Genomic DNA, 19,064 nt, shown 5'->3' with positions numbered 1-19,064 from the left:
AATAGAATAGAATAGAATAGAATAGAATAGAATAGAATAGAATAGAATAGAATAGAATAGAATAAAAAGGTAAAGGGACACTTGAATGAATGAGGAATGTAGAAAGCATGCCCTACATATAGATCAGGAAGAAGCAGAAATAAGATGATGAAAGGATAGAATAATGGATGCATTCACTTCTAAGGAGATGTTGTTGAGAGATGGAGAAGTAATGCTTAACAAGTCACAATGAGGCTGGCAATTGTCCCTCTTATCCCTGTGTGACGGGCTCCCTTTTCAGCCAGTGTTTTCTGGCACCACATTTGATGTTTATGGCTGGTATTCAGACCGTTTGGTGTCCATAGTAGTTGGTAAAGATTCAGAATATTCTCATTGGCTGCTAGGTGAGGAAAATGAGGAAATTAACCTCTGTTGAAGAGTTTCAAGTAAAGTAGGCAATTAAGGGGAAACCCAACATTTATTTAGAGAGAAAAGTTACGGAAGAGTTTCAAGAAATATTTAAGACATAGGACAATGTGTTCACAACAGAAGGTAGTATAAGGGGCAGATTGTGCATTAAAGGAATGAGAGGAAAGAACAGAGAAGTAAGGCTGAACAGTGTGCTCCACAGTGATCACTTTCAGTAGGCAATGAAGGAGTCAGGAGCCTGGGAGGTGGACTGCCTCTACAGATTTGTTATGAGAACACTCCTCCCACTCCTTGGGGAGGGATTTTCTCACTAAGCACACTCCGGTCTCTTCTCCACCCCTGAAACTCACCGAGTCCCTGCAGAGGTGGAGTGATGAATCTGATCTGTAAATTCAGGGAGAATAATTGGGCATGCATGTTTAGCTCAGTCCATACGGACCACCTGACAACAGGCCATGAAGATACTGACTTCTTTTCTACTCTTCCATGTATGGTTTCTCACTTGGGAAGCCACCTTGCCCAGTGACTGCTGGTGATTCTGCCTCATTCTGGGGTTTGGTTGACAGCCCTACTCACCTTCACTCTAAGTTACCACCTCCAATCTGGCCTCTATCAGTACTTAACATGGCATTTGAGTTCTCCAGTGGCCACATGATGAATGCCTTTGAGCACACTTTGTTTCATACTTGTTCAGAATCCAGCCAGCAAAAGGGGAAGCTGTTTTGGGAGACCTTCTCAGAAATCCCCAACATTACCGACCAAAAGCGAAAAACATAGGGTAGAGAGAATTTCTATGTCTTTTCAATTAGTGCCAAACAAAGAGGTAATCAATGAGAATAATAATAGCTAACGATTACTGAGCACATACCTTTTTTTGGCAAACGTAGAGGGTAAATTAAATAACAAACCATTTTATCTTTTATAAATATGCAAGTAATAACAAATATGCTATTTTAATTTTTGTCTCATTCATTTTTTAAATATAAAAATGAAGAAGAGATCATTTACGCCTTTAGCTAAACATACCTAATCTAGTCAAAAATGACTTTTATCCAAAAGTCAGGCAATAACAAATGCTGTCTAGCATGTGGAGAAAAAAGAACCCTTGTGAACTGTTGGTGGGAATGTAAGTTATAAACACTATGGCGAACAGTTTGGAGGTTCCTCAAAAAACTAAAAATAGGGCTACCATATGATCCAGCAATCCCACTGCTGGCTATATACCCAAAAGAAAGGAAATCAGTATATCATAGAGATATTTGCACTCCCATGTTTGTGGCAGCACTGTTCACAATAGCCAAGATTTGGAAGCAACCTAAGTGTCCATCAACAGATAAATGGATAAAGAAAATGTATTTATACACAATGGGGTACTATTCTACCATTCTGCCACTTGCAACAACATGGATGGAAGTGGAGATCATTACGTTAAGTGAAATAAACCAGGTGCAGAAAGACAAACATTGAATGTTCTCAGTTATTTTGATATTTATCTAAACATCAGTTGATATTTATCTAAAAATCAAAACAATTGAACTCATGGAGATAGAGTAGAAGGATGGTTACCAGAGGCTGGGAAGGGTAGCTGGTGGGGCATGGGGGTGATGGGGAGGAAATGGTGATGATTAATAGGTATAAAAAATAGAAAGAATGAATAAGATCCAGTATTTGATAGCAAAATGGGGTGATTACGGTCAATAATAACTTAATTGTAGATTTTTACATAACTAAAAAAGCATAATTGGATTGTTTGTAACACAAAGGATAAACGCTTGAGGGGATGCATACCACTTTTGCCATGGTGTGATTATTATGCATTGCATGCGTGCCTGTACCAAAATATTTCATGTACTCCATAAATATATACACCTACTATATGCCCACAAACATTAAAAATAAAATTTAAAAAATTTTTACAATGCCATACTGAATCTCTGTAAAAGCACAGACAGGTCTATATAGATATAGATACAGCCACCAGCTGTTATAAACTTGCAATAGTATCAACTATAATAAGACAGGACAGCAAATGCATTCTTCCCTCCTCTTCCCTTCACAGATGAGTTCCTTGAGATAATGAGACTGAGTAGACTCAGTTCTATTGCCACATCCTCACCTCCCCTTCTGTCTCTTTAGTCCCCTGCAATCAGATTTCTCCCTCAACCGAAAAAAAAAAAAGGCCCTGGCAAAAGGCCACCAAAGCCCTTCTAATTGCTCCTGGACTCTGCAGGCCTGATCTTACTCCACTTCTTTAAGCAGCTGACACCATTACTTATGTACTTCTTTTAGAAACCCCTCTTTCCTTGGCTCTTGACAATGTTCTCTCCTGGATCTCATCCCTCTTCAGGATAGGGACTTCTCAGTTTCTTTGCTGCTTCCCTCTCCTTTGCCCATTCCTTATGTATTAGAGTTTCTTGGACTTCTTTGCTTTGCCCTCTTCTAATATTTCACCCTCTCTAATAACTAACTCACAATGGTTACCTGCCACCTGTCTCTGGACACCCCCTCCCATCTGTGTATTTCACCTACTGCTCTCTTTTGAAGAGCAGATCTCCATCTAATGGCTTTGGCTATCTTCTCCTGGATGTCTCTTCAGTGCCTTAACAATGTGAACTAATTATCTACTCAATCTCTCTTCCCTTTCCTAGACGCTGAAAGTGTCTCTTACCAGGTCTCCCCTCTTCAGAACGGGCTCATCCAAGGCATCCTCCACAGTTGTGTGAGGGATTCCTCCAAAGCCCAAATTTAATCACGTTACTCAAAAGGCTCCCAATTCCATCCACAGTGGAAGGGAGCTTGGTTACACGTAGGTATGCATGATTTGTCTCTTATCCTTCTCTCTTTTGGTTAGCCACAGTCTTTTCCCCACGACACCAGCAGCAAACTGTATTCTCAGTCATACTTAATGTATTGATTTTCATATAAACACAGTGTTATTTCAAGATCCCAGCTTAGTTACCCTTCCCCAGTCATCACCTAGACCATCTGGGGAATAACTATGTGTGTTTCAAGGCTCAGCTAAGGAATGAACTCTTTTATGAAGCCTTCTTCGATCATTTGAAGTGAGAGTAACCACTCTCTGCTTTGGACCCTACCTTAATCTGAACAGATTTGTGAACCTCTAGTGGTAGGGACTATATCTTATTAATAGCAATGCCTCAAGCCTAGAAATAAGCTTGTATTACGTGCTTGAATAAGTGCTTGAATCTCTTGAGGTGACTAATCAAAATAAGTTATTTTAATTCATCATCACATTAATTTATTATCACATTTTACTGAAATGTCTGATCTACCTTAATGCAAAAGTCCACTGGCACAGGCATATTCCCCCGTCTTCTAAAAATAACATTAGCTTACTTATTACATAATATTCCAGCTGTAGTTTATAAGTTCTTTCGTTCCAGTTAAAAAAAAAAAAAAAAAATTGTCATGATAGGTTTAGGCAAAAACTCCCAAGAAAGACCAAAAATTTTTGTCTATAACTTTTTACTTATCTGTTTATGATATAGGTCTTCATTAAGTTATTCTTCCTAAATAAGTCATTCTCTAACCTCTGAAAATCCCAGCACCATGTACACTTCACTAGGACCAGCTCTGGAATTCTTAGGTTGTTGGCAGAGATGACTTTGTTGGATGCTCAGAATGCTTTTCACTATTAACATTTTTAATATTTTTGTTCACATTTATGAGGAATGGAAAGTTGCAACCTGATGGGATCTAGGCAGTTGAAAATTCAAGTCTTAAACAAGTATAATCCCTCACTACATAGTACTCCCTAATTTTCTTCTCTTATTAAGAAAAAGTAGTTGGCCAGTGCTGACCTATCATAATTTCCAATGGGAACTTTACACACAGCATCCATGTCCATGCCACATTGCTCCCTTCCTCACATGTAAGAGGAACTGCAAATTCCACTCTCTGAGCTCCAGAAGAATAAAAATCTTTGAAGACATCTTAGAAAAAAATTTTTTTAATTCATTCATGATAGGTAATCATTGAAGATTCTATTCTCCATTAAATCTTGAAACCAGCGGAGGCAGTCCCACTGAGCCCCTTTATGTATAAAAATATTTAACTAGACGCTTTCTTAGGCAGGATTTACATAGATTAGGGAACTATCAAATCATCCCATTCAATCTTTATAGCAATCGTGAGTGTTAAATATTTCTATTCTGATTTTGTAAATAAACAAATTTAAGGCTCAAAGAGGCTGAGTAGTTTGTTCAAGATCAGAGAGTAAATAGTAAAGTCAGAGTCAAATTCAAGACCATTTGGTTTAAAGGTTGTACACATGGTACGCTGCAAAAAACAAAACAAAACAAAACGGATCTAGGACTTCCTGCCAATGTTCTGCTATTAGATTTTTGCCCAATAACATATTTTTCAGCCAGTATTCACTACATTTATATTTAATTAGGACCTGTCCACTATCTATTAGATGTGATCTTAAAATATTCTTGACCCCAATAACACTCATCATTCTGTCTCTCTGGGTAATTTTCAAGGTCTTTTTCCTAGTCAGAATTCTGGTCCTAAGGTTCACCTTATTTAATTTTACTCTCTCCAAATGCAGACATGAATCATCAATTTTCCATTTTAGTGTCCATAAGAGATATTTAATTTCTATAAATACATCTTGAATGAGGCATACAAACAGCATGATTAAGCAAAACATGTTCACTGCCAAGAGTCAAAAAGATCTAGATTCAAATTCTGGCTCGGCACTTCTTAGCCTCAAAACTTGGCAAGTTGCTTATATTCATTAAACCTCTGTTTCCTCATAGAAGGAATAATGTTACTACCCACCTTTCTAGGATTTTTTTTTATTATGAAATAAAGTAACATTTGTAAAGATCCTAACAAGTACATAGTCAAGGTAAACACTCAGTAATTAGCAGATGTTGCTAATAGTATTATTACTAGTATTGTTAGGTTTAAAATATATGAACATTTATGAATAGTCTGGAACAGTTAGTAGACAGTATTGGACACAAATAGAGTTTGAACTATATAACTCAAGGAAACAGGCTTTGCATTTAAATCTTAAACTGCTTCTGATAAAGTAGCAGCGGTGGTAAGGCTGCCCTTTCTCTTTCTGATATACACAAATCACGAGTATCTGCCCCCTCCACCCCATTATTTTTATTTTGATATTGACTATTCTGACCTGATGCTAGCAGATTTTGCTTTTAAGTCATTCCATCTTTGGTTCATATCATCCAGTCGATGTTGAAGCATAGTAGCCTCTTCAGAATTTCCCAAAGCTTTTACCATCTTCTGCCTGTTTCCATCAATGCTTTTAAATATGTCATTGTGGGCATCAATTTCTGCCTGGATGTCCTAAACAGAAAAAAAAGCATATAGATAATGCAAATGTTAGGAATCAGTAATAGGTATTGGAATTTCTGCATAGAACTTTATAGCTTTATGTTAACGGAAGAGTTGCTCTCAAGCAAAACAGTTCATTTCACCTTAAATTATAAGAAATTCAAGTGCTTCCAAAATTCTTATTATTCTGAAAATAATAGTCTTTAAATCTTCAGTACTTCCAGCTTTGTTCTTTTTGCTTAGGATTGTCTTGGCTATACAGGCTCTTTTCTGGTTCCATATGAAATTTAAAGGCGTTTTCTCCAGTTCTGTGAAGAAAGTCAATGGTAGCTTGACGGGAACAGCACTGAATCTACCAATTACTCTGGGCAGCAAAAGAAACTATCATCAGAGTGAACATGCAACCTACAGAATGGGAGAAAATTTCTGCAATGTATCCATCTGACAAAGGGCTACTATCAAGAATCTACAAGGAACTTAAACACATTTACAAGAAAAACGCAAACAACTCCACCAAAAAGTGGGCAAAGGGTTCGAAGAGACACTTCTCAAAAGAAGACATTTATGTGGCCAAGAAACATATGAAAAAGAGCTCATCATCACCGGTCATTAGAGAAATGCAAATCAAAACCACAATGAGATACCATTTCCTGCCAGTTAGAATGGCAAACACTAAAAACCCTGGAAACAACAGGTGCTGGCAAGGATGTGGAGAAATAGGAACGCTTTTACACTGTTGGTGGGACTATAAATTAGTGCAACCATTGTGGAAGACAGTGTGGCAATTCCTCAAGGATATAGAACCAAAAATACCATTTGATCCAGAATCCCATTACTGGGTATATATCCAAAGGATTATAAATCATTCTACTATAAAGACAAATGCACATGTATGTTTATTGCAGCACCATTTACAGTAACGAAGACTTGAAACCAACCCAAATGCCCATCAATGATAGACTGGATAAAGAAAATGTGGCACATATATACCATGGAACACTATGCAGCCATAATAAAGGATGAGTTCATGTCCTTTGCAGGGACATGGATGAAGCTGGAAACCATCAGTCTCAGCAAACTATCACAAGGACAGAAAACCAAACACTGCATGTTCTCGCTCATAGGTGGGAATTGAACAATGAGATCACTTGGACACAGGGTGGGGACCATCACATACTGAGGCCTGTCGGGGGGTGGGGGGCTAGGGAAGGGATAGCATTAGGAGAAATACCTAATGTAGATGATGGGTTGATGAATGCAGCAAACCACCAGGGCATGTGTATACTTATTGTAACAAACCTGCACGTTCTGCACATGTATCCCTGAACTTAAAGTAAAATTAAAAAAAAAAACAAAACAATTTTTAACTTGTCAGCAAAAATACTTCCAAAAGCATAGAATAACTGATATAGTTAGGCTTACGCACACACAAAAACAGAGAAAGAGGGGAGAGGAAAATTTTGACAAGATCTAGCCTTTATGCACATATTGAAGTGATGTTATTTGATTTAAAATGGTTCTTAAATTTATCAACCTAATTATTTTATTATTGATATGAAAGATCATTCTTGGGAATAAGCACAAAAACATATATTTGGCATGTAAATAACAATCTAATTCTTCTGTAACAGAAAAATTTCTGGCTAAGTATAAAGAAAATACAAAGAAAGTCAGTCTCCCTAACTTTACTTGCCCTTAATCTATTTTGATAACTAAATATAAAAGAAAATATTATCCCACCGATTTATCCAAAACAATTGCATTCATTATCTGGGAATTTCAATAATTTATTTATATCCAATATTAAATTAAAAAGCCAAAAAAAAGAGTTTATCTTTATAAAATAAATTTGGAGGCAGTTTAAGTAAAATTAGAATTATTATAAAATTTTTTTAAATTGATTCAGATTTTGGGGAAACATTTGGCAATCTATATCAAAAGCCACAGACTTAAAATTCTTTTGAGGAAAATGGCAGATAGGAGACAGGTCTAATGCACTGCTCCTGCTTAGATGGACAGAACAGCATCTGGAGACTCACATTGTGAACTTTCGTTCCAAGAACCACCGCAGGAACACAACAAGAAAACCAAAAGAATTCACAGACCCTTTTAAAGAAGGAACTTGCCACTGCAAATACCACAAGACAGCATAAGCTCTTGGGAGTTTTACAGCCTCACCCATCACCTGAGATGACCTGAGTACTCATCCTGGCCAACATAGGGCAATATTATACCATCCTACTACTAGTGCAGCTGGCACTGTCCTGAAAGCACCACCTCCTGGTTAGAGGCCAACCAACTCAAGTCATGACAGCAACTCATAACAGAACAACCCTGCTCCAAAGAAGGAGAAAACAACAGCTAATTCCACTGCTTACCAAACATCAGCTTAACCGTAAGTTCTGAGTTTGTTCACATGACAACTTCACTGCTAGCATAACTGGCATTTGAGGAAACCAGAGCACTAAACAAAACTACAACCAAGGATTCCCACAGAGCCCACTTCACTCCCCTGCAGCTTCCACTGGAGCAGGTGCTGCTATCCATGGCTGGGAGACCTGAGGACAGATCACATCACAGGACTCTTTGCAGACATTCCCTAGGACCAGATTGGAGGCCGGTAGCCCTGCTGGGTGTCTAGACGCAGAAAAGCACAACAATCACTGCAGTCTGATTCTCAGGAATTCCCATCCCTAGGGGAAGAGGGAGACCACTACATCAAGTGATCATCTTATGGAGCAAAAGAATCCAAACAGCAGCCCGTGAGTTCCAGATCTTTCCGATGAAACAGTCTATTCAAATGAGAAGGAACTAAAAAAGCAGTTCTGGTAATATGACAAAATAAAGTTCTATAACACCCCCAAAAGATCACATTACCTTTCCAGCAATGGATCTAGACCAAACCAACAAGAAATATCTGAATTGCCAGATAAATAATTCAGAAGGTTGATTATTAAGCTACTCAAGGAGGCACCAGAGAAAGGTAAAAACCAACTTAAAGAAATTTCAAAAATGGCTAAGTGTGGTGGCTCATGCCTGTAATCCCAGTACTTTGAGAGGCTAAGGCAGGAGGGCCACTTGAACTCAGGAGTTTGAGACCTGCCTGGGCAACATGGCAAAACCCCATCTCTACCCAAAATACAAAAAAAATTAGCTGGAAATGGTGGAATGCACCTGTGGTCCCAGCTACTTGGGAGACTGAGTAAAGGATTAGAAAAGATATTCCATGCAAACGGAAACAAAAAGCAAGCAGGAGTAGCTATTCTTATATCAGACAAAACAGACTTTAAAGCAAAAACTAAAAAGATAATAAAGGATATTATATAATGATAAAAGGATTAGTCCATGCACCTAACATAGGAGCTCCCAAATTTATAAAATAATTACTACTAGACCTAAGAAATGAGACAGATGGCAACACAATAATTAGATGGGACTTCAATACTCCACTGACAGTACTAGAGGGGTCATCAAGACAGAAAGTCAACAAAGAAACGATGAACTTAAACTATATCCTAGAACAAATGGACTTAACAGATGTTTACAGAACAGTCTACCCAACAACTGCAGAATATATATTCTTTTCATCAGCACATGGAACATTCTTCAAGATAGACCATATGATAGGCCATAAAACAATCCTCAATAAATTTAAGAAAATCAAAACTATATCAAGTACTCTCTCAGAAGACCACAGTGGAATAAAATTGCAAATTAATTCCAAAAGGAGCCTTCAAAAGTATACAAATACACGGAAATTAAATAATCTGCTCCTGAATGATCTTTCAGTTAACAAAGATATCAAGATGGAAATTAAAAAATTCTTTGAACTGAACAATAATAGTGACACAACCTATCAAAACCTCTGGGATATAACAAAAGCAGTGCTAAGAGGAAAGTACGTAGCATTAAATGTCTACACCAAAAAGTCTGAACGAGCACAAACAGACAATCTGTCACACCTCAAGGAACTAGAGAGACAAGAACAAGCCAAACCCAAACCCAGCAGAAGAAAAGAAATAACAAAGATCAGAGCAGGACTAAATGAAAGTGAAACAAACAAACAAAAAACACAAAAAGTAAGTGAAACAAAGAGCTGGTTCTTTCAAATGATAAATAAAACTGATAGACCATTAACATGATTAACCAAGAAAAGAAGAGAGAGGATACAAATGAGCTCAGTTAGAAATGAAATGAGTGATACTACAACTGATACTACAGAAATATAAAAGATGACTCAAGGCTACCATGAACAATGTGAACGCCTTTACACACATAAGCTGGAAAACATAGAGGAGATGGATAAATTCTTGGAAATATACAACCCTTCTAAATTAAACAAGGAAGAAAGAGACACTCGGAATAGACCAGTAACAAGCAGCAAGGTTGAAATGATAGTTAAAAAGCTACCAAAAAAAAAAAAAAAAAGTCCAGGACCAGATGGATTCACAGCCGAATTCTACCAGACATTCAAAGAAGAACTGGTACCAATTCTATTGACACTATTCCACAAGACAGAGAAAGAGGGAATCCTCCGTAAATCGTTCCACGAAGCCAGTATCAACCTGATACCAAAACCAGAAAGAGACATAACAAAAAAGAAAACTACAGACCAATATCACTGATAAACACAGATGCAAAAATCCTCAAAAACATACTAGCTAACTGAAGCAAACAGCATATCAAAAAGATAATCCACCATGATCCAATGGGTTTCATACCAGGGATGCAGGGATGGTTTAACATATGCAAGTCAATAAATGTGATACAACACATAATAGAATTAAAAACAAAAAATCACGTGATCATCTGAATCGCCACAGAAAAAGCAACTGACAAAATACAGCATCCCTTTATGATTAAAACCTTCAGCAAAATTGACATAGATGAGACATTCCTTAAGGTAATAAAAGCCATCTATGATGAATTCACAGCCAACATTATACTCGATGGGGAAAAGTTAAAAGCATTATCCCTGAGAAGTGGAACAAGACAAGGATGTTCACATTCATCACTTCTATTCAACATAGTACTGGAAGTCCTAGACAGTGCAATCATACAAGACAAAGAAATAAAGGGCATCCAAACCTGTAAAAAGGAAGTCAAATGGTCATTGTTAGCTGATGACCTGATTATATACCTAAAAAACCCTAAAGACTCAACCAAAAAGCTCCCAGATCTGATAAATAAATTCAGTAAAGTTTCAGGATACAAAATGAATGTACACAAATCAGTAGCACAGCTATATACCAACAGTGACCAAGCTGAGAACAAATCAAGAACTCAACCCCTTTTAAAATAGCTGTAAAAAATAAAATAAAATAACATACATAGGATTATACCTAACCAAGGGGGTAAAAGATCTCTACAAGGAAAACTGTAAAATGCTGCTGAAAGACACAAAACCATAGACAACACAAACAAATGGAAGCACATCCCATGCTCATGTATGAGTAGAATCAATATTGTGAAAATGACCGTACTCTCAAAAACAATCTATAAATTCTACATGATTCCCATCAAAATACTATCATCATTCTTCATAGAACTAGGAAAAAAAAAAAAAAAAACTCTAAAATTCATATGGAAGCAAAAAGAACCCGACATACCCAAAGCAAGACTAAACAAAAGGGAAAAATCTGGAGACATCCCATTATCTGACTTCAAACTATACTACACGGCTATAGTTACCAAAAGAGCATGGTACTGGTATAAAAACAGACACATAGACTAATGGATCAGATTAGAGAGCCCAGAAATAAACCCAAATACATACAGACAACTGATTTTCGACAGAGCAAACACAAGCAAAAAGTGGGGAAAGTTACTCTATTCAACAAATGGTGCTGGGATAATTGGTAAGCCACATGTAGAAGAATGAAATTGGATCCTCATCTCTCACCTTATACAAAAATCAACTCAAGATGGATCAAAGACTTAAATCTAAGATCTGAAACCATAAAAATTCTGGAAGATAACATCAGAAAAACTCTTCTAGACATTGGCTTAGGCAAAGACTTCATGACCAAGAACCCAAAAGCAAATGCAACAAAAACAATTATAAATAGATGGGACTTAATTAAACAAAAAAGCTCCTGCACAGCAAAATAAACAATGAGCAGAGGAAATGGACAGCCCATAGAGTCACAGAGTGGGAGAAAATATTCACAAACTATGCATCCAGCAAAGGACTAATATCTGGAATCTACACGGAACTAAAACAAATCAGCAAGGAAAAATAAAATAAAATAAAATAATCCCATCAAAAACTGGGTTAAGGACATGAATAGACCAAAAGAAGATATACAAATGGCCAATAAACACATGAAAAAATGCTGTACATCACTAATTATCAGGGAAATTCAAATCAAAACCACAATGTGATACCCCTTACTCCTGCAAGAATGGCCATAATTTAAAAATAAAAAAAAAATAAATGTTGGTGTGGATGTATTAAAAAGGGAAGTTTTACACTGCTCATGGGAGTATAAACTAGTACAACCATTATGATAAACAGCATGGAGAGTCCTTAAAGAACTAAAAGCGGAACTACCATTTGATCCATCAATTCCACACTTGGGTATCTTCTCAGAGGAAAAGAAGTCATTATATGAAAAAGACATTTGCACAGGAATGTTTATAGCAGCACCATTTGTGATTGCAAAAATATGCAACCAGCACAGATGCCCATCAGTCAACAAGTGGGTAAAGAAAATGTGAGTATACACACACACACACACACACACACACACACACACACACACCATGGAATACTACTCAGGCATAAAAAGGAACGAAATAATGGCATTCACAGAAACCTGGATGGAGTTGGAGACCATTATTCTAAGTGAAGTCAGTCAGGAATGGAAAATCAAATATCATACATTCTCAATTATAAGCGGGAGCTAAGCTATGAAGACAGAAAGTCATAAGAATGGTATAATGGACTCTGGGAGCTTCAGAGGGAGGGTGGGAGGTGGGATGAGGGATAAAAGACTATACATTAGGTTCAGTGTTCACTGCTTGGGTGATGGGTACCACTCCTTCTGAAACTCTTCCAATCAATAGAAATAGAGAGCCAAATAATGAATGAACTCCCATTCACAGTAGTTTCAAAGAGAATAAAATACCTAGGAATCCAACTTACAAGGGATGTAAAGGACCTCTTCAGGGGGAACTACAAACCACTGCTCAGTGAAATAAAAGAGGACACTAACAAATGGAAGAACATACCATGCTCATGGATAGGAAGAATCAATATCGTGAAAATGGCCATACTGCTCAAGGTAATTTATAGATTCAATGCCATCCCCATCAAGCTACCAATGAGTTTCTTCACAGAATTGGAAAAAACTGCTTTAAAGTTCATATGGAACCAAAAAAGAGCCCGCATTGCCAAGACAATCCTAAGTCAAAAGAACAAAGCTGGAGGCATCACGCTACCTGACTTCAAACTATACTACAAGGCTACAGTAACCAAAGCATCATGGTACTGGTACCAAAACAGAGACATAGACCAATGGAACAGAACTGAGCCCTCAGAAATAATAGCACACATCTACAGCCATCTGATCTTTGACAAATCTGACAAAAACAAGAAATGGGGAAAGGATTCCCTATTTAATAAATGGTGCTGGGAAAATTGGGTAGCCATAAGTAGAAAGCTGAAACTGGATCATTTCCTTACCCCTTATATGAAAATTAATTCAGATGGATTAAAGACTTCAATGTTAGACCTAATACCATAAAACTCTAGAAGAAAACCTAGGTAATACCATTCAGGACATAGGCATGGGCAAGGACTTCATGTCTAAAACACCAAAAGCAACGGCAACAAAAGCCAAAATTGACAAATGGGATCTAATTAAACTAAAGAACTTCTGCACAGCAAAAGAAACTACCATCAGAGTGAACAGGCAACCTACAAAATGGGAGAAAATTTTTGCAATTTACTCATCTGACAAAAGGGCTGATATCCAGAACCTACAAAGAACTCAAACAAATTTACAAGAAAAAACATACAACCCCATCAAAAAGTGGACAAAGGATATGAACAGACATTTCTCAAAAGAAGACATGCATACAGCCAACAGACACATGAAAAAATGCTCATCATCACTGGCCATCAGAGAAATGCAAATCAAAACCACAATGAGATACCATCTCACACCAGTTAGAATGGCAACCATTAAAAAGTCAGGAAACAACAGGTGCTGGAGAGGATGTGGAGAAACAGGAACACTTTTACACTGTTGGTGGGATTGTAAACTGGTTCAACCATTGTGGAAAACAGTATGGTGATTCCTCAAGGATCTAGAACTAGAAATACCATATGACCCAGCCATCCCATTACCGGGGAGAGGGGAGGGGGGAGGGATGGCATTGGGAGTTATACCTGATGTAAATGACGAGTTGATGGGTGCTGACGAGTTGATGGGTGTAGCACACCAACATGGCACATGTATACATATGTAACAAACCTGCATGTTGTACACATGTACCCTAGAACTTAAAATATAATAATAAAAAAAAAAGGTGAAGAAAGAGAAAAAAATAATAATAAAATAAAATAAAACTCACTCCTAGTAAGCACACCCACGCATTCTACCAAGAATCCAGGCTTAGGCACCAGTAGCTAAGTGATTATTTTTCAATCACCCATAGACCTCCAGTAACCAGAAACACCCATGGAAGGGCCTTTTGCACCTCACTACTCCCAATCAGCATGTTAGGAAGACATCACTTACATAAGGTGAATGGGCAGCACTGACCTAGTATTATTTCTGACGGGATCTGAGATGTCTAACATGACACTAATAGGGTTAGATTTGGAGACTGGGTGAGATGAACACAAAGTTTAATAGACAGCTCCTGCAAGATTTATGGTCCAAATTTGCAAGCCCCTTGATCTCTGAGGTTATCTGACCCAAATGACAAAACCAAATCCGGTCCAATGCAAAGTGTGGTTTGCAGTTTGCAGAATTAGGCCTAACTGCTGAACAAAAACTCGGAGATTGTTGAATCTTTTGCATTTCACTCGCAGTTCTATCCCACAGCAGTGCAGAACAGAAGTGAATAGGGCAGCCGGGAAACAGAGCCAGATAATGATTCAAGGTTCTCAGGCTGTGCAACACCATGTATAGAAAATTGCAGTCTCATTATAATCATAGTTTGAGATGTGCCAAATAGAAATTCTCAGTGAAAAAAAGGAAAAGGGAAGTTCTGCTGAAAAGTTCTTTGGTGTCATCTCCTGATACAACTGTTCTACCTCTGTGTCCTGAAGTGCATTTTAAGACATCTAAAGAGACATATTTAAAGGTTTGCAGATAGTGTTTTGCAATGGTTTTATGCATCTGGTATATATCCGTATGGTAGCCATCTTTCTCAAGAAGCTCAATGATACAACGAGCAAGGCACCTCTTCGCTCTCTATCACCAAGGAGAACCTGGCTTCAAATTTCCTGTTTAAGTTCCTATACATCATTATCGATGAACCACAACTAAAAGCACAAGACAACTTCAAACCACAACATCCTGATGTAGTCTGACCTATTTGATTCCTTTCATATTGAAGAGAAGAAAAAAGTAAAAGGCCAGGGCAGTGGCTCATGCCTGGAATGCCAGAACTTTGGGAGGCTGAGGCAGGCGGGTCACCTGAGGTCAGGAGTTCCAGATCAGCCTAGCCAACAGGATGAAAACCCCATCTCTAATAAAAATAGAAAAAAATTAGCTGGGTATGGCGGTGCAAGACTGTAATCCCAGCTACTTGGGAGGCTGAGGCAGGGAATCACTTGAGCCCTGGAGGCACAGGCTGCAGTAAGCTGGGATCATGCCACTGCACTCCAGCCTGGGTGGCAAAGGGGGATTTTTTTCTAAAAAAAAAAAGAAGAAGAAAGAAGGAAGAAGGAAGAAGAAGAAAGAAGAAGAAGAAGAAGAGGAAGAAGAAGAAGAGGAAGAAGAAGAAGGAGAAATGCATTAAGATGCATAGTTTTCTAAGTTTCACAAGATCATGCACAACATCAGGACATTTGGGTGGCAAGAACATAAAGCAAATTTGCTTTCTCACATCAGATCAGGCCACGTGTTTTCCAACCCAGCCACCATGAAGAATGGGAATGAAACATGACTACATAGCTGGCCCAACCAAGGATGATTAAGCAGTTCCACAAAGGTTTCCTTAACTGTGCTACCAGTGGTCATATGTTCATGTTAGAATATAATTTTCAGAATGTGGAAAACCCTTCCACACACAATTATCATCAAAAGTTGGGAAGAAAATCAACCACAAGTGATCAAAGAAAATAAAATCCCATACATTATTTTGTTTTATTTGACATTTGGTGGCATATTAACTTTGCCAAACATACCTGGAGCTCCTCAAAACAGAAAATCATCTTAATATTTCTTCTATATCCTCGCAGTCTCTGTTACATAGAAGTCGCCTAATGTAAACAGAGTAGATAGATGACACATAGATACACATTATCAATGTATGAATGGATTAATAGGTTTATCTTGATTGACTGGCAAATTGGCCACTATAATGCTAGGAGAAAACCAAACAATTGAAAAATTGGAAGGAAATGTAGTAATCATTTTGTTCAATTTCTTCACTTAAAAAGTTTAATGGGAGAACTTAAAATAATTCAGAAGCCTGCACTGCAAAGTCCTGGCTAAGCTTGCACTGAAAATTTAGAAATAAATGCAGTTAATGAATCATGTTTCTTCATAGATCAATATGCAATGATGCACTGATTTGAAACTCAGGATGTCAGCATAGGAGGCTGTCAGATCATGACCCTGATGTGGCGTCAAATGCTACAATAAATTAAAGTTCCATGAAAGAGGGCTGACTCTCGCTGCACAGTTGGGAGACTTGGCCCTACTAATGCTTACCTCTGTCACCTGCAAGCCCTTCTGAACTTTAAACAGCACAAAATGGTTACTGATAATGAGTTATGGGAATGTAATCCATCTTGAAACACAAAGCAATGCTCTTCCAAGCATTTAACATAAACCACTCATGTGCACAGAGGGGCCACAGCAAAATATTCAAGCAGTTGAACTAACATTTGAAAACAGGGCAGAAGCAATGTCTTCAGGATTCGCTTGAAAGGTATTTTAAAATAATGTAAGTATAATGTAGAAGGTTAAGAAAAGCCAGGAGTTAGAAAAATAGGACTACACAGTTTTCTCTAAATAAAACACCATCCAAAGCATAAGATGCAGACTCTCAGAACAGCCCTCCAGAAGATGGCTACAAAAGCTCACAGAGGTTCACTGACAAGTGGTTAGTCTTTCTGTAAATAATACCCACTATTCAGATCAAAATAAACTTCACAAATATGGGAAAACATTTATTTATTTATTTATTTATTACTTATTTAATAATTAGTATCTTAATACAAGTTTTGCCCTTAACTGGGCATTTCTCTAATGATACAACCCATAGAGATATAACTGTAAACACTTTATAATGTATATCACATAACTTGTTTATAATGTTTCATAGTCAAGCTACTACTTGATAGCTTGATTATAAAACATTATAAACAAATTATGATATACATTATAAAACAAATTAATAAAACATCATGAAAATAAAACATATTTTGCTTAAATATGTAAGCAAAAATATTTCCTCACATTATAATAAACAGAACTGTCTGAAATCTCTGACAGGAAACAGAGATTTAGAACAGTACTACCAGGAAGTCTTCAACAACTAAATGGGTACTAGACTAGATTCATCCTTTTTGGTCTTGTTAAAATAATTTTGGATTATTTTTGCACCGCCTATTTACTTAACCTTATGTGGCAACAGTGATGCTTTTTCTGAAGGAGTTCTGATCCCTTTCCTGAAGGTGAAGAAGAAACGAGGTTAGGACAACTTCGCTATCATGTCCCAAAGCTCAGACTAACTAAACAAAGTTAATCATTAGGGGAAAATAAATCCACCACTCCTTTCAAAAGTTGGACTGGATTTCAGAATTGATTATCAGGAGCTCAGCAGGATTACTCACAGCTTTAGGTTTTGAAAATGAGGAATCATGATTTTTAAAAAAATACATATATATAACTTAAATAATAATAGAATAAGCAAATAATATGAACTTCAAAGGTTATGTCACATGTAAATATGTTTTGAAACAGTTTGTGAGGTTTCTGGGATAGTGAGTAATTGCCATTAATTATTCAATTAATTTACTGATTTTAATTATTATTCTATAAATTTTCTTCCAACAACTAATCTCACAGATTTTAATCACTCTACTGAATCACACTTTTGACTGACAATAGAGGTGGTATCATCAGGTCTACAGAAACATTTCTGAATTAAGAAATTGATGCTAATAATGTTCTTTTCCTGTTATCTGTGATGATAAATATAGGTAAGACTTGAGGTGGATGGATAGCTTGATCCCAGGAGTTCAAGGCCAGCCTGAGCAACACAGCAAATCCACGTCTCCAAAAAAAAAACAAGTAAGACAACAGAGTAGAAAACAGTCAAATTACTAAGTGGAACAAACTCAGATAGTGTAATGAAAACTGAACAAACAAATCAGATCATGTAATCAAAACTGAACAGGTTAGAAAACCCAGAGAAAAATTATTGCATTTCAAATGTTTAAAACTACGAGCCTGGGGCACACAGTTCCTCAACTTCTGACCCATGACAAAGCAATCCCTGTGACCCCGAAAGCTCCCAATTTCTTCCCATGACACATGTCCACCCACGGGCCACACACATGCACACACATTGGTATATAATCTTATTTGCTTCCTTCAACTTAAATTCATCTGTTAAGTCTCAGTTTAAATGTAATTTCTCCAGGAGAGACTTCACAAATACTGAGATCAGGGCTACTATTACTCTTATAATTTCATCTGCCTTTGCTTAATTATGCAGTTCTCACTGAAAACGTCCTTGTCTGTATCCTCCCACTCGGCCATAAGATCAATGTCTTCTCCATCTATACACTTAGACCAGCACCTGGTACATATTTCATAAATATTTGCTAAGTAGGGAATAAATGAGTAGACTTTGAAATGTGTTTACTATATCTTATTGAGGACACATTTGTTTTAAAATGAGATACCGCGAACTGAGCAATACAGTATAGCTTCAAATTGTAATTTTAAAAATTAGAGTCACGCAAAAGGAGGTAAATGCCATAAAGAAATTCAGCATTGAGTGGCTTCTCTCTGTGTTATTATCATGGGAAGCATCTTTGCCCAAGGAGTCACCAAGAGAATGGTACTAAGAGAATGGCACTCAGACACACAGCAGACACACACATTAAAAAAAAATTCCTTAGAGAACTACCA

The 19,064-nt window shown here is 37.3% G+C and overlaps 1 protein-coding gene across 9 annotated transcripts in view; it reads right to left on the bottom strand.

Moving 5' to 3' along the window:
• UTRN (utrophin) overlaps positions 1-19,064 on the bottom strand; it is a 580,797-nt gene that overhangs the window by 174,154 nt on the left and 387,579 nt on the right. For all 9 annotated transcript variants that reach the window (XM_023183788.2, XM_023183779.3, XM_023183783.3 and 6 more), the window contains one exon: positions 5,576-5,748. In XM_023183788.2, coding sequence (XP_023039556.2) covers positions 5,576-5,748 — 173 coding nt within the window. The remainder of the gene's footprint in view (positions 1-5,575; positions 5,749-19,064) is intronic.

This window comes from Piliocolobus tephrosceles, chromosome 5, assembly GCF_002776525.5.
Source record: "Piliocolobus tephrosceles isolate RC106 chromosome 5, ASM277652v3, whole genome shotgun sequence".
Taxonomy (NCBI): Eukaryota; Metazoa; Chordata; class Mammalia; order Primates; family Cercopithecidae; genus Piliocolobus; species Piliocolobus tephrosceles.
Note: the sequence above shows the minus strand (reverse complement) of the source record. Positions and strands in the feature narration are given on the sequence as shown.